This window comes from Ornithorhynchus anatinus, chromosome X5 (genome assembly GCF_004115215.2).
Source record: "Ornithorhynchus anatinus isolate Pmale09 chromosome X5, mOrnAna1.pri.v4, whole genome shotgun sequence".
Classification (NCBI taxonomy): Eukaryota; Metazoa; Chordata; class Mammalia; order Monotremata; family Ornithorhynchidae; genus Ornithorhynchus; species Ornithorhynchus anatinus.
In genome coordinates this window covers 42111906-42133871 of record NC_041753.1, presented here as the reverse complement: position 1 = coordinate 42133871, position 21966 = coordinate 42111906, and the positions used below count along the sequence as shown (strand labels likewise).

Below are 21966 nucleotides of genomic sequence, written 5' to 3'. Positions count from 1 at the left end.
CCTCGCCGTGCCTCAGTTCCCTCATCTGGAAAATGGGGATGAAGAGTGGGAGCCCCACGAGGGACAGGGACTGTGATCAACCTATCTTGTATCATCCCAGCTCTCTAAACGGTGCTGGGCAGACAGTACGTGCTTAACAAGTGCTATTATTATTTGCTTGCACCTACCTGAGTGCAGCGCCCGGCACTTCACATGTAGCCTGCGAGCTCGTTGTGGGCAGGGAATCCATTCGATCGCACATACTGAGCGCTTCCTATATGCAGAGCACTGTACTAGGCGCTTAATAATAATAATGTTGGTATTTAAGCCCTTGAAGCAGTGTGGCTCAGTGAAAAGAGTGTGGGCTTCAAAATCAGAGGTCATGGGTTCGACTCCCCGCTCTGCCACTTGTCAGCTGTGTGACTGTGGGCAAGTCACTTAACTTCTCTGTGCCTCAGTTACCTCATCTGTAAAATGGGGATTATCTGTGAGCCTCACGTGGGACAAACTGATTACCCTGTATCTGCCCCTGCGCTTAGAACAGTGCTCTGCACATAGTAAGCGCTTAACAAATTCCAACATTATTATTCTAAGCGCTGAGGGAGATACAGGGGAATCAGGTTGTCCCAGGTGAGGCTCACAGTCTTAATTCCCATTTTACAGATGAGGTAACTGAGGCCCAGAGAAGTGAAGTGACTTGCCCACAGTCACCCAGCTGCCAAGGGGCAGAGCCGGGATTCGAACCGGCCTCTAGGCAGGGCCCCGAGCCCCCCCGGCCCCCCAGTGCCCTGGGACTATCTGCGCCCCACCAGGTGGGCCCTGGGCACTCTCGTCACCACCGAGGAGGTAAGAAGCAAGCAGTCCTGGGTGACGAGGCGACAGTCGGTCCATTGGCGGTGGGGGAGGACGCCGGTTCACTATCCCTTGGGCTTCTGGGAGAAAGGCACTAAGGGTGTCTTTGCTCCACTTCATTACCCTATTTATTTTGTTAATGAGATGTACATCACCCTGATTCTGTTTATTTGCTATTGTTTTAATGAGATGTTCTTCCCCTTGATTCTATTTATTGCCATTGTTCTTGTCTGTCTGTCTCCCCCGATTAGACTGTAAGCCCGTCAAAGGGCAGGGACTGTCTCTATCTGTTACTGATTTGTACATTCCAAGCGCTTAGTACAGTGCTCTGCACATAGTAAGCGCTCAATAAATACTATTGAATGAATGGCCTCTGACTCCCAAGCCTGGGCTGTTTCCACTGAGCCACGCTGCTTCTCTAATGCGCTTAATGCTTAATGCGTCCGCTGTTACACTGCACTCTCCTGATGGCTTTGCACACAGTAAGCGCTCAATAAATCCGATGATCATTCCGATAATACGCCACAATCAAGGCCTCCCGTTTCTCCCCCAGCCTCCCTTCCCGGCCCCCGTTTTTCCTTACACTCCCAGGCTCGTATGCGTGACCATCTTCCCGCAGTCGGTCCTGCCGCCCGGCTGGAAGCCGAGGGCTTGCAGAAACATCCAGAGCCGCTCCCTCTCCCAGAGGGTGGTGGCGGCGGCCGCACTCATCTTCCCCCGGCGCCGCAGATGCGAAGCCAGGGCAGGGGACGCCTCTCCCCAGCAGGGAAGGTGGCGCTTCGGAGCGGGAGAAGACGCGGGCGACGGAGACCGGAGATCCATCCCCACCGGGCCTCCGCCTCTCTCGAGGCGGCTCCTAGACGCGGCGCTACTACCGTCCTCTCCCCCAGCACGATGAGCCCGGGGCATCCATTTTGGCTGCAACCGCCAAATCCCGCCTAGCACCGTTCCCGCCACTGGCGGCGAAGCGCGGCAAGGCGCCACTTCCGGGATCCAGCCCGCGCATGCGCGCACTTCCCCTACCCGCCCTTCGTCGAACGGAGGATTGGAGCGTCTCCGTCTGACTACAACCCCCAGCATCCAATGCGCGATAGACTGTACATCACGAAGCTCTCAGCCTCCTGCCGCCATCATCCCGTCCGAAGGGACGCTCCTTGTCAGTGGACTTGCGGTTTTCGCTTTCGTTGCGAACCCCATTTGCTTGCTTTTCCCTGTACAGAGGCGTGCAGGGTTCCATCCGGAGTAAAGTCTCTAAATCTGAGAAAGGAGCACGGTGCAGCGGATAGAGCCCGGGCGTCAGACGGTCACGGGTTTTGTTACTCTATTTTGTTAATGAGTTGGCCATCCCCTTGATTCTATTTATCGCGATTAAGTTGGCTTGTTTTTGTCCGTCTGTCCAACGTGGCTCAGTGGAAAGAGCCTGGGCTTGGAAGTCAGAGGTCATGGGTTCGACTCCCGGCTCTGCCACTTGTCAGCTGTGTGACTGTGGGCAAGTCACTTCACTTCTCTGGACCTCAGTGACCTCATCTGTAAAATGGGGATTAACTGTGAGCCTCACGTGGGACAACCTGATGACCCTGTATCTATCCCAGCGCTTAGAACAGTGCTCTGCACATAGTTAGCGCTTAATAAATACCAAGATTATTAGACTGTAAGCCCGTCAACGGGCAGGCATTGCTTCCACCTGTTGCCGAATTGTACATTCCAAGCGCTTAGTACAGTGCTCAGCACATAGTAAGCGCTCAATAAATACTCTTGAGTGAATGAATAATCCCCACTCTGCCACTTGTCTGCTGTGTGAACTTGGACGAGTCATTTCACTTCTCTGGGCCTGTCATCTCAGCTGTAAAATGGAGTCGAGCCTCTGAGCCCCACATGGGATGGGGACTCTGTCCAACCCCGTTTGCTTGTGTCCGCTCCAGTGCTGTGTAGTACAGTGCCTGGCACACAGCAAGGGCTTAACGAATACCCCGATTATTATTATGATGATGATGATTTCCACCGTAGGTGTTTCTTCACACCAAAGAAAACGCATCCTCCAGGGAGAGAGGTCCTCGTAATGGTCCCACAGTCCTATTACAGAGCTTTTTCTTCCTCAGTTCCCTCACCTGTCCCCCTAGCCCCCGATGGATAAATCAATCGATATTATTTATTGGGCATTTTCTCTGAGCAAAGCACTATACTATAAGCACTTGGGAAAATACAGTGGAGTTAGTTGTATTTATTGAACGCTTGTGTGCAGAGCACTGCGCTCATAGACACAATCCCTGACCTCGAGGGATTTGCAACCTAGCAGGGAAAACAGACATTAAAATCCATTACAAGTAGGGGGAAGCAATAGAATATAATAGAATTGAAGCAGTGTGGTCTGGTGGAAAGAGCTCAGGCCTGGGAGTCAGAAGTCCTGGGTTCTAATCCCAGTTCTGCCACTTGCCTGCTCTGTGACTTGGGGCAAATCATCTCACTGCTCTCTGCCTTGGTTACCTCATCTGTAATATGGGGATTGATCTTCCTCCCTACAACTTAGACTGTGAACCCCTTATGGGACAGGACTGTGTCCAGCCCGATTAACTTGTACCCACCCCAGCACTTAGAACAGTGCTTGATGCATAGTAATTGCCTAACAGATACCCCCCCCCAAAAAAAATAATAAAGCTCAATAATGTACATAAAGGGAATGAGGATCAGGAGCTAGATATTCAAGTGTTTGGATGATGTAGAGGGGCTGAAGTGGGAGTAGAAATTGTGTAATAATGTGAGAAGATCATTAAGTGGTATTTACTGAGCGCTTACTGTGTGTCAAGCACTGTATGAAGCACTCAGGAGAGTGCAGTACAACAGAGTCGATAGACACATCCCCTGCCCACAAGGAACTTACAGTCTAGAGGGGAGATCTCTTATGGGAAGGCCTCCTATAAGAGATGTGATTTCAGGAGGGCCTTGAAGATGGGACGGTAGTGGGCTGCTGAATGTGAAGGAGGGACGGGGAGGGGGCTTCCAGGCTCGGGGAGGGGGATGAGAGTGAGGCACAGTGAATAGATTGGTTTGGCTTGAGATGAACGAAGTCTGTGAGCTGGGGTGTAGACGGTAAACTCCTTGACAGTGGAGATCACGTCTCTGTCCATTGTATTCTACCAAGCACTTAGAGTGCTCTGACGGAATAAGCACCCGATAAATACGATTGATCGAGAGGACTGAAAAAACAAAGTTAGATTGTGTTTCCAGGAGAAGGAATGGTCAGCAGTGTCAAAGGCAGCCGTAGAAATAGGATACAGTTAAACCTGTTACATTTGGTGGGAAGGGAATTATTGGTGACCTCGGAGAAAGGAGTCCCACTGGACTGAAAGAGGCAAAATCCAGGTTGTAGAAGATCAAGTTAGGACTTGGAGGAGAGGAAATGGAGGCAGCAGCTGTAACCCGCTTGAGGGCTTTGGACAGGAATGGTAGATGGGAGTTGGGACAATGGCTGGATGGTGCAGCTGGGTCAAGAGACTTGCCCAAGGCCATACAGCAGACAAATGGCCGAGCCGGGATTAGAACCCTTGACCTTCTGATTCCCAGGCCCATACTCTATCTGCCCCGCCATGCTGCTTCTCAAGCTGTAGTGGGAGAGGAGCAAGGAGAAGTAGCAAGAAGAGAGCTGTTTAAGTGCTTTAAAGACTTGATTCCTGACAATTCCAATTATTTTGATGTCTGTCTCCCCCCTTCTAGACTGTGAGCCCGTTGTTGGGCAGAGATTGTCTCTATTTGTTGCTGAATTGTACTTTCCAAGCATCCAGTACAGTGCGCTGCGCACAGTAAGCGCTCAATAAATACAATTGAATGAATGAATGTACTCTCCCAAGCACTTAGTTCGAAAATCCGATTGACTGAAGGATTGAGAGAGTACAGTTTTGTTGGGAGGAGTTGTGTGGGAGAGAAGGGACCATTTGATTTTGCCGGGCCTCATGTGTGACTTTGACACCATTATATTACATCGTGTAATATGACGATGTCACTGGCTTGCCCTATGCCTCTCGATCCTCCTCCCTCTCTGCCCCCTTCCACTCTGCACTTGCTCCCTTTTATCTCCACCGCGTCTCACCCCGGCCAAGTAGCAGCGCAGACAGGAAGGTACCATGACTTCAGGATTCCCCACATAAAATAGCCAGGGCCGAGAGACCTTTCATCTCCACCACCATGTGGTGCGTGAAGTGCCCGTGATGGGGGAGGTAGGGGACCCTGCTGTGTTGACACGGGGAGGCTTGGGCGCTGCCCTTCCTGCGGCTGACTGGCGTTTCCCGGCAGTGATGAGAGTGGAATCCTCTGCTGCCAAGCGGCTATTCTTGGAGCGTGGTGGATGGTGCCCCTTCCCCCAGTCCTGCAGCTTGACAATTTTCTGCCCAATCCCGAGGCTGCACTGGGGGAGAACAGCTGCTAGTTCAAGCACGCTTTTTCCCAGTCTTCTGCCAGATGTATACCTGGCACCAGTTCTCTCTCTGGAAGATTGCATCCTGTACAGCAGAGCCCTTCAGTTGCTACTTGTAGCTCCACCTCCCCTTCCCAACCTCAGATATGGGAATGTAGGGACAGGCAGGGGCAGTTTAGGGGCAGCTGTTACCATGGGCTCAGCTGCCAGTGTTGCCGAACCACTCCTCCCCTCTCTCTCCTGGCTGGGGCTTGGGCTGAGAAGCGGGGAGGGCCAGGAAGCTCGTTGTGGGCAGGGAATGTATCTGTTTCTTGTTGTATTGTACTCTCCCAAGTGCTTAGTTCAGTGATCCACACACTGTAAGCGCTCAATGAATACGATGGAATGAAGAATGAATGAAAGGAAGAGATGACGGAACTGACCAGAAGACCAGGGAGGCTGGGAGCCAGACAGCATGTGGGCCCATGAGGTGTTAGTGGTGGTGGCTCTGGCGGCCCCAGGAGGGAGATTGCAGCTGGGGGCTGGGCATGACCGAGGGCAGATAAGCAGCTGTAGTCACCCAGCCTGGGCCTCACCGAGAGAAGAGGGAGGGTTGGATGGGCCCACGTCCCCATCCTGTCCCTGAGTCTGAGGGAGATTTCCTGGCCAGTCCTAGGGTTATCCTGGAGAAGGGGGTCGAAGCGAGGTCTCCTGCTGTCCGCGGAAGTCTGTCAGGAATGTGGCGGCTGGCACCCGCCTCCAATCCCCACCAGTCCCCTGCCATCCCCTCCCTGCCGCTAACCCACAGCCAGCAAGCCGTGGGGCAAAACGTGAAAGAAAAAGGGATGTGGAAGGAGAGATCCAGCACAATCCGTCACTTGGGGATCCACTCAGAGTCTGATACTTTTAGGTCCACAGGAGAGTTAATCCAGCCCATCTGCCAGCATGCCCTTATGCCCTTATCCCCTGAACTACACTTTTCCTCTCAGGGCAGAAGCCAGCCCCCATCCCCAAAGACCATCAGGCAACAGAGGGGAATGATGTCAATGAGTTTATTGTCCTGGATCCCTAGGATAGGTGGCGGGTGGCATCCTGGCTCCAAAGGCCTGGATCTCAAGGGCCGGAACCATAGCGGTCAGTGTTCCTTGGCAGTCTCCGGCTTACAACAGATCCCTAACTCAAAGCAGTCTTCCGCATACGTTTCATCCTCCTTGCATTCCTTGCGACAAATACACTTGGAGCTTCCTGGGGGGAAGGCGGGGGGGGGGGGGGAGTGGGGTGAAACGGTGAGGGGAAGAAGAGGCAGCAGTTGACCCCTCCTTCCCACAGGCAGTGGAAGGGGGAGCAGAGCGAGATGAGGTCCGATGTCATGCCCTGGCAGAGTCTCTCCCGAGAAATCCCCAGGGAAGGAGATTGCTGTTCCCAGATCCCAGGCCCTCGATCCTAAAGGCCTGCAATCATGAACTGTGACTCTGCCAGCACTGGCACTGAGCCCTGGGCAGAGGGCAGAGACAGAGGGGGTAAGGGAGCATCAAAGGGGCCGGATGTTGGGACTCCGGAAATCGGGTCCCGTGGAGAGCGCTGTCTGCAGGGCACTGCCCTAGGGAGGAGCTCTCACGGTCCCAGCCACTCTTCCTCCCTGGGCCCCAGTGGGCAGAAGGAGAGGTCTGTAAGGTGCCCTCCCTCCCCACTGCCCCCGGAGAGGCCCCTTCACCTGGGGAGACGTGGGCTAGCAGGAGGAGAACCAGTATGAGGCAGAAGCAGATCTTCATGACTGCGGAAACTGGACGCAGCAGAGGTGACGGAGACCCGGCTATGGGGCAGCACCGGACACGGGCCCCTGTTTATGGGCTCTGGAGGCAGGGATAAGGTGGGGGCGACATGGGTGGACAGGAAAGGAATCAAAGGCAGAACACTGTGTGCTCGTCTCTGTGGCAGCAGAGCAGAACCAACAACGAACAGGCTGAGAGGTCTGGTGTCCGCCAATAGGCATAGGGTCCCAGGAGGCCGAGTACCCGGAAACGTGAGCTTCCCCTCCGGGTGGAAGCCCAGGCTCCAGCCCCTGGTAGCAAGGATGTGTGACGGGTGGTGGGGCTAAGCAGGATTGAGGTATGGAGGGGAGCTGCGGCACTCTTTGCTCAGCCATGGGGGCTGAGGGTCCCAACCTTGGCATCCCAGGTCAGCCAACACAAAGATGAACCTAGTAATCTGGCTCAGCTGGGGACAACTCCAACCTCCCCACCACCTTCCCGCATCTTGATTAGGGGCAGAGTGGTGGCAGATGGCTGCTGAGGTTTCATCTAGAACTTAGGCCAGGCTGATGGAAAGAAGCTTATATCTACCACTTGACACACAAGCTTGTACCACTTGACAAGCACTTGACACACTATGTGCTTGACACATAGTAAGCGCTTAACAAATACTATTATTATTATTCTCTCGTTGGAGTAGGGTAAAACATCCCTAATATCCATGGTGCCCTCAGCGGAAGTACCACCTAATTGCTGCTGGGAATCAGAAGGACCTGGGTTCTAATGCCACTTGACCTTGGGCAAGTCACATCGTACCGCTGGGCCTCAGGTACCTCATCTGTAAAATGGGATTAAGACCGTGAGCCCCATGTGGGCCATGGACTGTGGCCAACTTGGTTAGCTTGTATCTACCCCAGTACACATTTAACAAATACTATAAAAAATATTAAAATATTCTGAAAATCAACAAGGTCTTTAACCTTAACGTAGTGTACTTTCAGAAGTATTGAAAATGTGCCCATTACACCTCAAACTAAACTGTGGGATCCCAAGGGGAAACTAGCTATATACTCATGACCCACCTATTTTTTTTTTGTTTCCTTCCTTAAAGACCACAGACCAGAGGTAAATCCCATCCACCTTGAGTGATTCAGCATCAATTCCTTTCCATATCAATGGGTTTTTCCTGTTTTGACTCCAGTCCGGAGTTTCTGGGGAAAAGGGGAGAACAATCTTTTTTTGAGGAGCATTGAATAGTCCCACCAGCCATCTTTAGCACTTATGTATTTACTTATACCCACTCACACATATGCATTTATTCTGTGGTATATTCCATTATTTGTCTACCTCCTCCATTTAAGAGTGTAATCTCCTCATGAGCAGAGAATGTGTCACTTTGTTTTGTACCTCCCAAGCCCTTGTGCAGTGTTTCTTTAGACTGTAAGCTCGTAGTGGGCAGGGAATGTGTTACCATATTATACCATATTATGCTATATTGTTACATTGTACTCTCCCAAGTGTTTAGTACAGTGCTCTGCACACAGTAAATGCTCAATAAATACCATTGATTGAATGCCTCCATTCTGGGGGGCCCAGCTGGGGGCACACGTGATGTTTTTCCACACTTTCCACATGTACAGTTGATCCTGGACTCCAAGACCATCATGGTCAGCAATGACTGGGATGGCCCCTCTGGGTGCCTGTTTCTGAGGTTTGGGGGGAGCAATCAATCAATCAATCAATCAGTGGTATTTACTGAGCACTTACTGTGTGCTGAGCACTGTACTAAGCACTCGAGAAAGTACAACAGAGTTGAAAGGCACATTCCCTGCCCACACTGAGTCTACATGGGCCTGGCTTTGAGTGAGTGGTGTCAGGGGCTGGCCTAGAGAGCAGTGTGGGAGCCAAAGTTTTTGTAGGTAGAAAACACAAGAGGGGATTTGGGCAGGAAATGAGAAGGTCCAAGGAGTTGGAACCTGGGGTGTCCTCAGCCTCTGGGAGAGCTAGACCAGCCAGTGCTCAGGGTAAGGTCAGATGAGGTGACTCATGGAAGATCCAGGCTCCAGAGGCCCACGTTTCCATTGGCCACACTACTGATCATTGAGGTGAGGCAATCCATTAGCCAGGGGCTGTGTCCTAGGATCCTGTGAAGCATCTATTCATTCAGTCAGTAGTATTTATTGAGCGCCTACTATGTGCAGAGCACTGTACTGACTGCTTGGAATGTACAATTCGGCAACAGATAGAGACAATCCCTGCCCGTTTTGTCTCTGTTCATGAGTCCATGATCTTCCCGCGGTCAGGACCTGGGCCTGGGGTGGCTGGGCCAAGGTAGGTAGGTGTCAGTTGTGTGACTTTGGGCAAGTCACTTCACTTCTCGGTGCCTCAGTTCCCTCATCTGTAAAATGGGGATGAAGACTGTGAGCCCCATGTGGGACAACCTGATTCCCCTGTGTCTCCCCCAGTGCTTAGAACAGTGCTCGGCACATAGTAAGCGCTTAACAAATACCACCATTATTATTAAGGGTCAGAAGTCACTAACGTTCAAGAGGAACCTGAGTAATGAAAATGCATAGACACACTGGCCCAGAAGCCTCAGGGGGTGGGAAGAACAAAGCAAAGAACAGAAGGTCCAAGAGATGGTTCCCAAGCTTCAGTGAACAGAAGATGGCCCCGTGCAGCCCCAAGCTAATCTCCAGGCCCTGGGAAATGCCTCTGACTCATCCCACCAGGATGAGGGGCACCCACTGAATCCTGAAAGTAGAATGATCAAAACAAGTCAAAAAGAACAACCTGCTTACCCAGTGGCCGATAGGCATAGGTGGCAGGAAACTATGCAGATGTACAGATTCAAGGAGAGCTTGGATAGATTCTCATAAGTTGTGTTTCTTTCCTCTAGACAATGAGTTCCTGGTGGGCAGAGATGGCGTCATCCAGTTCTGTTGTATTATAGTCTCTAAAGCGCTTAGTACAGTGCTCTGCACCCAGTAAGCACTCAATAAATGTCACTGATTGATTGATCGATTCAGGCACAAGCAGTCCATGATAGATTACGAAGGAGAGAGTCAGAGTTGAAAGGGGGGAAGAATTAGAGGTGTCGTACGGTCCATTTGTAACCATGAAGGTGGATGTCCAGGGGGGCAACCAGCACATGGTTCCTTCAAGTATTCTGGTGCTGCTGTTGGAGACAGAGTCCTGGACTGATTGGACCTTGGGGCTGACCCATGAATGGTATTACTCAAGATCTTTGGCTGGAAAAGACCCAGTTATGTATTACTTGGGTCATTACAAAGGTATTCTCCGAGAAGGCCATGAAGTGATGCGACCAGAAGGAATGTGGGACTCAATCAATGGTATTTATTGAGCACTTACTGTGGCGTTACTTCACTTCTCTGTGCCTCAGTTGCCTCATCTGTAAAATGGGGATTGAGACTGTGAGCCCCATGTGGGACAGGAACTGTATCCAACCAGATTTGCTTGTATCCACCCCAGTGCTTAGTACAGTGCCTGGCACATAGTAAGCGCTTTACAAAACTAACTCTCTTCCAGAAGACCTCTTCAAAATCCTAGTGAGAGCTCACCTCTTCCAGGAGGCCTTCCCAGACTGAGCCTCCCCTTCCCTCTGCTCCTCCTCCCCTTCTCTTCTCCCTTCCCCTCCCCTCAGCACTGTGCTTATTTGTATATATTATTACCCTATTTATTTTGTTAATGAGGTGTATATCTCCACGATTCTATTTATCTTGATGATGTTTTGTTCTGTTTTGCTTCACTGTCTGTCTCCCCCATTTAGACTGTGAGCCCATTATTGGGCAGGGATTGTCTCTGATGCCGAATTGTACATTCCAAGCGCTTAGTACAGTGCTCTGTACATAGTAAATGCTCAATAAATACTATTGAATGAATGAACAAATACCACAATTATTGTTAATATGAGCATTCAACTGACAGACGTCACTGCCTTATTACTGAAACACATGAATTAACAGTTCAAGCAGCACCACAGGCACAGGACAAGAGACAAAAAAACATTAAGCACCTAGGCACAAGACGGCATGAAGCTGATGATCTATTTTACGGCAAAGTTTTTAATTTTTGACCCTGTCGTTGAACGAGTCATGTTGGGTAGTACAAAAGCTTAAATTGTCAGTACAAAGGATCAGCAACAGTAATCAATAGAATCCTCCTACCAGGAAGCCACTGTTTTTGTCTTGTCTTATGGCAGAGACACAGAGCCCCATTGAGTGTAAACCTTTTGGTGTGCCTGGGATGTGTGTTTTGATCCTGCCCATAGCAAACTGTTCTTGTGGGGTTTAATGGGTATAGTTTAATCTCTGGCCCCTGACTACAGGCCCTTCACCATCAGAAGACAAAAGAACAAAGCACCGCCACATTGTCAACTGCTTAAAGGAGCAGCACTGTAGCCCTTGTAACAGGATCCAGCTGTCTCTCTCTCAATCCAACTCCCCAAACCCAGGGACAAGGGTTGCCCCCCTCAGCTCCTCTACTACCTGACTGAAATGACTTCCAGGCCCTGGCAGGCACTAAATGTCACCTCCAAACAAAAGACCAGGGTGATTCCCACGATGGTGAAGATCTGATGTCTCACCTCAAGCTTTTCCAGGCGCTGAAAGGCAGTTCCAAGGGACCCCAAAGCAGCAGCAACTATGATGGCCAGGAGATGCCAGTCTGGGAATGCGGGGTTCCAGTGTGTGTCTGTGGCAGGGGGGGTGGGGTGTTTATGGGTGTTTTTCCTATTCAACGCTTAAATGTTTCTGGAGCAGGAAGGCATATCAAGAACAGAAAAGGGTGGCTGGGGCACTCAGCCAGAAGAAATGTTACTCTAGGGTCTGTAGCAATGTCCTCTAGACCACCCATGGCAACTATCCCACCCACCTCCACCCCTGGGTAAAAGTCTACTGTAAAGGCTGGAGTTTGTAAAGGAAAGAATTTGCAACAACCTCAGCTTTATTTTATCTTTTTCATTTGATACAGCAACAGGAGCAAAAACTGGATCCTATTCAGCTGAAGACAGAAAGAAGTGTGCTATGCACAACTTTAATTTGTGTTGGGGCCACGTTATTGGTCCTCCTGGCTGGAATTCTTCTCTTCGCTTGGATTTCCTGACTTCCCAGATTCTACCACCTGAAGGTAAAAAGGACCCACCAGCCAACTAAGGGGCGTGTTGGTACCTAGGTAATCCATCACTTCATCTATGGACTCCTTCATTTTTTGCAGCTGCCCTTTAGTCAGAGTGAGGCGTCCACCCGACACTTCCTTAAAGGAAGAGGTAGGGTGGAAAACTGCACCCACATCACCTGCCATAGCCCCTACGTGGCTGGCCTGATCTTGCACACTCTGAGGTAAACCTTGAATGGAGGCTATCAGCGTGCGGCAGTTGACCTGCAGCTGCTGCGTCAGATCACGGGCTACGGCTACAGCACGAGATTCAATATGCTGGAGAAAAAAAAAAGGGAGGAAGTTAAAGAATTAAGCATAATTGTTTTACTTAAAATGGTCTTCTTGAAATATGTGGGTCAAGGATCGTAAATCAAACAACAGAGCTTTTGCAACAACTATGAAAGAAAAAAAATCTAAACACTTTCCCTCTGGAAACATTATCTAACCTTGGCTTCATTGACACTGTCATCTCCTGGTTCTCCTCCTCTCTTTCTGACCGCTCATTCTCAGTCTCTTTCATGGGCTCCTCCTGTCTCCCACCCCCTAAATGTTGGTGTCCCTCAGGTTCAGTTCCGGATCCCCTTCTATTCTCCATCTACACCCACTCCCTTGGAAAACTCATTTGCTCACATGGCTTCAACTACCACCTCTTTGCGGGATGACTCCCAAATGTACATCTCCAGCCTTGATCTCTCTCCCTCTCTACAGGCTCGCATCTCCTCCTGCCTTCAAGACATCTCTACTTGGATGTCCTGCCGTCACCTCCAACCTAACAAGTCACAAACAGAACTCCTTATCTTCCCATCCAAACCCTGTCCTTCACTTGAATTTCCCATCACTGTGGACAGCACCATGATCCTTCCTGTCTCACAAGCCCATAACCTTGGCATTATCCTTGATTCCTCTCTCTCATTCAACCCACGTATTCATTCTGTCACTAAATCCTGTGTTCAACCTCCACAACATTGCCAAAATCTGTCCTTTCCTCTCCACCCAAACTGCTATCACGTTAATCCAAGCACTTATCCTATCCTGCCTTGATTGCTGTATCAACCTCCTAGCTGACCCCCCTGCCTCAGTTTATACTTCACCCTGTTGCCTGGTTGATTTTTCTTTAAAAAATGTTCAGTCCATGTTTCCCCACGCCTCAAGGACTTCCAGTGATTGCCCATCCACCTGTGCATCAAACAGAAACTCCTTTAAATCACTCAATCACCTTGCCCCCTCCTACCTCATCTCGCTACTCTCCTACTACAACCCAGCCCACATGCTTCAGTCCTCTAATGCCAAACTTCTCACTGTACCTTGATCTCATCTATCTCGCTGCTGATCTCTCGTCCACATCCCTCTGGCCTCGAACGCCCTCCCTCTTCATATCCAACAGATATATACTCCCCCTGCCTTCAAAGCCTTATTGAAGGCACATCTCCAAGAGGCCTTCCCTGACTAAGCCCTCTTTTCCTTTTCTTCCACTACCTTCTGCGTCACCCTGATTTGCTCCCTTTGTACATCCACCCTCCCAGCCCCACAGCACGTAGGTACATATACATTATTTATTTATTTAAATTAATGTCTGTCTCCCCCACTAGAATGTAAGCCCATTGTGGGCAGGGAATGTGTCTGTTATATTGTTCTCTCCCAAGCTCTTAGTACAGTGCTCTGCAAACATTACGCACTCAATAAAAATGATCAAATAGTATTCACTGAAGTAGCTAGTACCATCCAACACATTAGATTCCAGTATTTGAGTTCAGATGATCACTTTTCTTTATCAAGTACCTCCTGGTTTGGTTTTGAAAAAGTAACCATCCTCAAAAACATTTAGCCTAAGAAGAGGTGAAGCAGGAGAGTGTCGAAGCAGCGTGGCTCAGTGGAAAGAGCACGGGCTTGGGAGTCAGAGGTCATGAGTTTGAATCCCAGCTCTGCCACTTGTCAGCTGAGTGACTGTGGGCAAGTCACTTAATTTCTCTGTGCCTCAATTACCTCATCTGTAAAATGGGGATTAACTGTGAGCCCCACGTGGGACAACCTGATTACCCTGTATCTACCCCAGTACTTAGAACAGTGCTTGGCACATAGTAAGCGCTTAACAAATACCAACATTATTATTAAAAGTATATCAAAGGATATTTTAAGAGACAAAGAATATCTTTTCTATTTCTACTGAGAACCGGACCCTATGACTGAGTTCCAGAAGTCACTTTACACCCACAAGAAAAAACCAAAAAACTGAAATTCCCTTTTATGGTACTTGTTAAATGCTTACTATGAGCCAGGCAGGGTTTTAAGTGCTGGGGTAGATACAAAGTAATCAGTTTGGACACAGTCCATGTCCCACATGGGGCTCACAGTAGTAATCCCTATTTTAAATATGAAGTAACTGAGGCCTAGAGAAGTTAAGTGACCTGCCTAAGGTCACACAACAGAGAAATGGAAGAGGCAGGAGTAGAACCCAGGCCCAGGCTCTATCCACTAGACCACACTTTCCTTCCCAGCAAAGCCAGGAAGTACCAAAGTCTAAATGGCAAGTTAACAGCAGACAAGAGAAATAACCCCAGGTAATCGATATATTTACTTTTTTTCATGAAAGGCTGGCTCTGATCCCCACATTTATGGTTTTTTAAGAGAGAAGACCTAGGATAAAGCATAGGCACCTGAATACTTTCTCATTTTACACCACACCTAGTTTGAAGATGGTGGAAAAAGCCAGGATATAAACTGAGAACTTCAAGAATAACCTTGATAATTATAGGCAGTTATGCGAGTTGTAGTGCTTAATGAGAATTAGAAAGTATGTTTTAAAACAGTGAGAGGCATTTTCCTCTCAAGAGCCAGAATAATTTACTCTTGCTGTGCTTGAAGTCATCGACAGAATCATCCTGGAGCCATGTCTACTCAATACAGCCAGTTGGTACTGACCTCGGCACAGGGTAATTCATCGCTGTCACTTTGGCCGATGCATTTCTTCCACTCCACCCAGGAATTATACAGTTTATCCTGAGTTTTTTGGCTGACATTGTCCTTATTCTCCCTTGAGAATTCAATCTAAAATGGAGAGGAATTCAAGTGAAACAAACATGAAAACCATGACAGCTTCACAGCACAAAGGTAAAACCAACCGAGTGCTGATGGGCTCATGCTTAGAGAAACTAAGCTGGAGCCAACTAACTGAACATCCAAAGTGAAAGCAGGCTTTCAACTGAGATTCCATACTTGACTGGGCCTCTAGAGCTCACTGTCAAATTGGCAGTGTGTTAGAAATGCTGGGGAGTGGAAAATTCAACTTACCCAGAACGTTAATGCTATGCACCCTGGGGCACTCATTTTTGATGCTGAAGCCCGGTTTCATGTTCCAAAATAAATAAAAATAGAACTCTGTAGGTAGTCATTTTGATGATCTCAAAACTCCTATGACTTCCTTTCATACCAATGGTTAACCTCTGTTTGACCCTGAGGAGAAGATGCTGCCTTTATACTTCTCTCCTCTCTTGTCCCCCCACCCCCGACATACATGGCTTCTTAAGAGATGGAAGAGGCGGGGGTTCCCTCTGGGCTCAGGCCCACTGTTAAGACTTAGGAGATTGGGGACCTGGTGGGGGTTCTAAATCCCCTGCTTTCTGGCCATCTGACTGTTGCAAAGCAATCGGAGTGCCTCAGTAGTAGCAGGAGAGATGGGGAAAGGAAGAGGCTGGGGTATAGTGCTCCCTGAATTCCCAGCAGCCTGGGGATCCACTCAAGTCCAGGAACCAGACAAAGACCCTAAGGCTGCTGCTACTGGCCTCTCCTCAGGTGTGTAGGCCAAAGGGAAGCACCTGGAGTCAGGCAGAAGTGGAAAAAGGGTTGCTCTACACTCCACTCTGCAGGCTCTCTACTGTGAGCGGAACAACTGGTCCACCTGCCTCATCCCTGAGATCACTGGCCTCGGAAAATGGAGTTACTTGAACTGATCAGACTGTGAAATGGATTTTTTTTCCCTATAACATTTACAATGAGCAAGACAGTTCAATCTATTTGAATGCCTGTGTGCAGGGCACCGGACGAAGTGCAGTTATAAGAATACAATGGAAGGGATACACTCCCTGCCCACCATGACCTTACAATCTAACAGTGAAGACAGAGAGGAGGAAGAAGTGCTTAAATAGAATACATAAATCAATTCATACAAAGATACCATAGGTGGTGGTAAGGGCAATAATGCCAAGGACGTAACCTAGGGCTCAGAAGATGGGAAGAGCAGAGGTCTGGTGGATTTCAAGGGGGAAGAATGTGGCCCAGAGGGAGTGATCTCCACAAAGTGCTCAATAAATCCCTCTGACTCATAGAATGAGACACAATGGGAAGATGGGATAGGAATAAATGGAGACTGTGAAATGTGGTGTAGAAGCAAGGGACAAAGAATGAGCTGAGTGAGAGCTAAATGTACCAACTGACCATTTACTTGAAAAGACACTCTCTGCACCTTGCAGTTCCTAGTATCCTCCAACTTTAGTGGCAGTTGGAGGAAACTGGGGGAGCCAGGAAGAACGGAACACCTGGTGCTGGAGAAAATAGTCTGCATAATTAAAATCTACTTTTCCCTCCATCTTCCCAACCCCCACCTTCTCACTACCCAATAGAGAAATCAGTCATCAATCAGTTGACATTGGCCAATATTCTAACATCCTCAGGCCTGGATGGGGCATCCATGTCTTCTACTCTTATTAAATGAAAACTACTCATGAAGGCCAATGCTCCACAAATACTGCCTAAGGAATTTTAAACATATGATGTTATTGCATTATTTTGGCCTGTTGATAGTTTCAGAGTTGGACATCTATGTGTCACCTTGCCCAGTTTTAGATTATTCCTATTCAAAGATCTAACAATCAGCTTCCCTCCAGGGCCTAGTACAATTTTGGCCTATCATAGGGAGCTAGGATCATCTTGATGGTTCACCTCAGTATCCAGTCAGTTGACAGAAGTAATTTCCAAGTGATCAGCACTGCCTTGATGCATAACAGTTTAGTTTCCCACTCCTTAATTAATGTTTCAGCACTTAACATTTATGACCATAGTCCCTGTTTTTATTAAGATTCTTCAGTCTAAGATAACTTACCCAAATATTGTTAGCTAAAAGACTTACCAAATTGACAGTGGAACGAAGTTTAGAAATCGTTTCTTGACTTCTGCATTTAACATTTTCAACTCTACCCAAGGCCTGGTAGTAAGACCGGGCGCGCATCTTGGTAGACAAAGAACCAAGTCTAACATAGTAACTTGGTTTTTGCCCTTGAGCATCAGATCCTTCAACTAGCTTGGCTTTCTCTGAAGTTGAGGAAAAAGAAAAGTTAAAACAGTCACTTAGAAAAAATTTTCTTGCTCTGCCCCATGCACTCTTCACCTTTTATGAAAAGGTGTATGAAAATGGACTAGTAGTAGAACAGGTCAAATAGAACAAACACTTTAAGTGTTAAGCAAGTCACTTAACTCTGGGCCTCAGTTACCTCATCCATCAAATAGGGATTAACTTGTCCAAGGTCCCACAGCAGAGAGATTAGAAGTCAGGTCCTCTGACACCCAGGTTCTTTCCACTAGACCATATACTATTACTACTCCAGCCTCAAGGCCTCTGTTAAGTAAAAACTTTAGTATCTACAGTCTGGATTATTATCAATGGCATTTGAGCACTTACTGTGCACAGCACATTTTACTGAGCTCGTCATCTGTCTGATTAAGAAAAAAAACATATTTGAAATGACAGGACTAAGTTAATTTACCAAATTCATCTTCTGTAATTGGGAGATCTTGATATGCAAGAAACTCCAATCTGGCTTTGGAGCTTTCCCCTTGATCGCTCATGGTCCGTACCACTTGGCTTCCCAAAACGGTGTCTGAGTGACAGAATCCTCGGTCCCTACTATTTCAGCCTCGGCACTCAAAACCACCTGCAAGGGGAGACAGAACGGTTATCCGAATTATCCGTGAAACATATCGGCTCAACAAAGAACAGTTGAATGGGAGAAAAACTCTGAAAGGAAAAAGAAATTCCACAAACCACAAATTTGAGATATTTCTCAAATGTATCCTTTTTTCTTTTAAAATTAATGGCAATCTGATTCACCTGTAGAAAAAAAAGGGAGCTAAAAATTCGCTTGGACAGACATTCGGATGGCAGGCTAAAATCACTTACCCTTTTCTCTCTGGCAATTACTGGGCACAGATTTCTCAATTAAATCTTACAGAAACGCCAGATGGCCATTAACTCCCAAGCTTTGCAAATATGGAGGGAAAAGAGTGTTTCCGTCGAACGTTTTAGTAGTTCACAGAAACAGGTTCACTGCGCCACGGCGGCCGGTTTTCCTCACTGTTTCCTCCGGCTCCGAACGGCGGGGAGGGGAGATTCAAACTGCGTCGCGGTCCAAGATGGCGCCTCAGCACCGCCCCCGCCCCCCTCACCTGTGGCGCCCCCAGCCGCCCCCTTCCCGCACGCAACCCCCTCCCCGCCCCCCAACACCGAGGTGTCGCCGAATCCCAGTTCGGGACCGACCCCCGCTTACCGTGCCGGGGACGCCGCCCCCTCCGCCGCGCTCCCCGCTCCGAGGGGCCACCGGACTCCAAGATGGCGGACGGGGCCACGAGGCGGGACTGAGCGCGACGGACTGCGGAGGTCGACGACCGTTGGGGGCGGGACCGAGAGCGATGAAACGGGGACCATTGGCGGACCGGGGGGGGGGGCCCAACTGCGGCTCCACGGCCAATGGGAAGCCCCGAAACCCGACTGACAGTATGGGGGACCAATGAGAGTTCGTGCCGGTGAGGGCCAATGGGAGCTGAGGGCGTCGGCCAGGGGCGGGCCTATGCAAATGAAAGGATGTGTTAGGGACCCGCCTATCTGAGCGGCCCCACCCCACAGGATGGAGGCAGGGCCCGGGAGCCCGAAGATAGTGAGAAGCAGCGTGGCTCAGTGGAAAGAGCATGGGCTTTGGAGTCAGGGCTCATGAGTTCGAATCCCAGCTCTGCCACTTGTCGGCTGTGTGACTGTGGGCAAGTCACTTCACTTCTCTGTGCCTCAGTTCCCTCATCTGTAAAATGGGGATTAAGACTGTGAGCCCCACGTGGGACAACCTGATTCCCCTATGTTTACCCCCGCGCTTAGAACAGTGCTCGGCACATAGTAAGCGCTTAACAAATACCAACATTATTATTAGTGGTTCCTAATCCCCACCCCGCCATTTAACGTTGCAATTTGTTAAACGCTTAATATGTGCAGAGCACTGTTCTAAGCGCTGGGGTAGATACAGGGTAATCAGGTTGTCCCACGTGAGGCTCACGGTTAATCCCCATTTTACAGATGAACTGAGGGCCAGAGAAGTGTCACACAGCTGACAAGTGGCAGAGTCAGGATTCGAACTCGTGACCTCTGACTCCCAAGCCCGGGCTCTTTCCACTGAGCCACGCTGCTTCTCCACTTCTTCACTTGTCAGCTGTGTGGCCTTGGGCAACTCGCTTCACTTCTCTGGGCCTTGGTGACCTCATCTGCAAGATGGAGATGAAGACTGTGATCCCAGCGTAGGACTGTGTCCAACCTGATTTGCTTGTATCCGTCCCCCCACCCCCCAGCACTTAGTCCAGTGCCTGGTACATAGTAAGCGCTTAACAAATGCTACAATTACTACCCAAGGCTGTAAGCTCATTGTGGGCAGGGAATGTATCTGCTTATTCTTGTATTGTACTCTCCCAAGCACTTAGTGCAGTGCTCTGCACGCAGTAAACGCTCAATAAATACTATTGAATCAATGAGTGGGATTAAAGGTGTCTGACCTGGAATGAGCTGGGGTCTCTGTGTTAAGGAATTGTAAACAGCGAGTGTACATGACTCGTTCTAGGATTTTGGAAAGGAAGGGTAGTAGGGAGATAGGGCGATTACTGGAAGGGGAAGTGGGGTCGAGAGAGGGTTTTTTTAGGATGGGGGAGACATGGGCAAGTTTCCTGGGACTGCTTGAGCCAAATGGGCTGATCTCTGTAGAGAAAGGAAACAAACTATCTCATAAGTGAGGCTACCTTGGTTACTCCAATGTCACCACGGTTCTTACTGCCAAGGTTTAGGTCAGAATGATGGGTGTCCCATTGTTCTAGAGTCGGCTCAGAGGTCTCCTCTCAAATCACGTTAGAGATCCAGATAATAGAGCCCTGAGCAAATCAGTTATATTTATTGAGTGCTCACTCTGAGCAAAACTCTTGATTAGGCCCTTTAGAGAGTGCTATAGAGTTAGTAGACCCAATCCCTGCCCTTAAGGAGCATACGTTCTAGTGGAGGAGACAGATATGAACATGATCAAAGGGCTTTAGACTGTGAGCCCATTGTTGGGTAGGGACTGTCTCTGTTGCCGAATTGTACTTTCCAAGCACTTAGTGCAGTGTTCTGCAGACAGTAAGTGCTCAATAAATACGATCGAATAAATGAATGAATCAATTGTATTTACTGGACGCATATCATGTGCAGACCACTGTACTAAGCACTGGGAGAGTACAATATAACAGAATTGGCAGACAGGCTTCCTGCATTGTATTGCATTAGAGTTTGGGTACACACAATGAGTAGAAGCCAAAGGCAATGAAAATAAACCCATTCTAATGCCACGGATAACTAAATGAACCTCTGAGCAGCCAATCTCCGTGATCTCCACAGTAGTGAAGATTAACCATTAACATGAAAGAGCTAATCGTCATGAACTTGCACTTGAAATCTTTCCACGAGTGGTACAGAGCTATACATCTTACAACAGTAAAGTGATCAAAAAGATAAGAGAAAAACAAGCTACCTCTGGCCAGACAGGCAGAGTGTGGTTTCAAACTCCAAACTAAGCCTGAAGAGCTACCAAATAAGAGTAGTGGCCAATATTTAAGGCTGTGACACCTAGACCTAATGCCCTCGAGGAGCTTCACATGGGTTGCCTACAAGCCCTCTAAGACAATAAATGTCAAGGCGGCATTTTAAATAGAGTCTTTAGATGGTTTCCAGTCTACCAGCTTAAAACCGATTCTGTCGAACTTCACTGGATCAGACCCATGCAGAGAAATATTGATAACAGTTTATTCCAGAGTCTGCTTGTGCTGAGTAGGAAGAAGTCACAAGCAGGAGGAACAAAATAAATGTCAGGGCGCATGGCACAACAGCTTCAAATTAGTTCGACCCCTGAGAAACAGCAGCATGTCAATAACTGAAGAGTGGTTGGCCAGGTTGGGTGGAGTCGAAGAGGAAAGTTAAAAGAAGAAAATGAGGGGGTTATAAGGTAAAAAGGGGATATGGACAGAAGGACCCAGGCCTGCTCCACCCAGCCCTGGTTTCAAGTCTGAGATCCAGACTTCACCAGACCGGGCTGTTTCAGCTCCTCCTAGGTTCTATGATTTGGGGTGCTATAATCAGGTGGTGCTTTTTGAGCCACAGCATCATCTGGCACATGAGGAAGCGAGTGAAACTCCCCTAAAATGGGCAGATTCTATGAACAGTGACTAAAGCTGTAAACACAAGAAGCTTCTTTGTGCACATAGTATGGAAAGAACTATGGGCCCTCTATTTGGTTTGCTCAGCTTTACCCCTGTGAACAATCCCATTATCACTGAATGACCTTCTCCTCCCCAGTGACAAACACTCACTTTTCATGTTAATTACTTAATACACCTTCTTGCCATAACCAAGAGCCTCTACTCCATCCTAATCTTCCAAGACCTCTCTTCACTGGCAGCCTCTCCTGGTTCTCCGCCTATCTCTCTGGTCACTCATTCTCAGTCTCATTTGTGGGCTTCTTCTCTGCCTCCTTCCCCATCATCGTGGGAGTT

At 48.7% G+C, this 21966-nt stretch overlaps 2 protein-coding genes across 3 annotated transcripts in view; both read right to left on the bottom strand.

Annotated features, from left to right (window-relative positions):
• Nucleotides 1-1801, bottom strand: part of HAUS6 (HAUS augmin like complex subunit 6) — a 38299-nt gene extending 36498 nt beyond the window's left edge. Inside the window, exon 1 of the mRNA XM_029055856.2 lies at nucleotides 1415-1801. Within this exon, the coding sequence (XP_028911689.1) occupies nucleotides 1415-1740 (326 nt within the window). The 5' untranslated portion in view covers nucleotides 1741-1801. The remainder of the gene's footprint in view (nucleotides 1-1414) is intronic.
• Nucleotides 1802-11916: 10115 nt separating this feature from the next.
• On the bottom strand, nucleotides 11917-18786 carry LOC103164778 (perilipin-2-like). Of its 2 annotated transcripts, none has more exons than XM_029055672.2 (5): nucleotides 18684-18786; nucleotides 17904-18071; nucleotides 17270-17451; nucleotides 15067-15192; nucleotides 11917-12423 (listed from the first exon to the last, which is right to left on the bottom strand). In XM_029055672.2, the coding sequence occupies exons 2-5, from the start codon at nucleotides 17983-17985 to the stop codon at nucleotides 12046-12048; spliced, it is 768 nt and encodes a 255-aa protein (XP_028911505.1). In that variant the 5' UTR covers nucleotides 17986-18071; nucleotides 18684-18786; the 3' UTR covers nucleotides 11917-12045. The 2 variants fall into 2 exon arrangements, with proteins under 2 accessions (XP_028911505.1, XP_028911503.1); XM_029055670.2 differs by lacking the exon at nucleotides 18684-18786 and adding an exon at nucleotides 18317-18505.
• Nucleotides 18787-21966: the final 3180 nt, after the last annotated feature.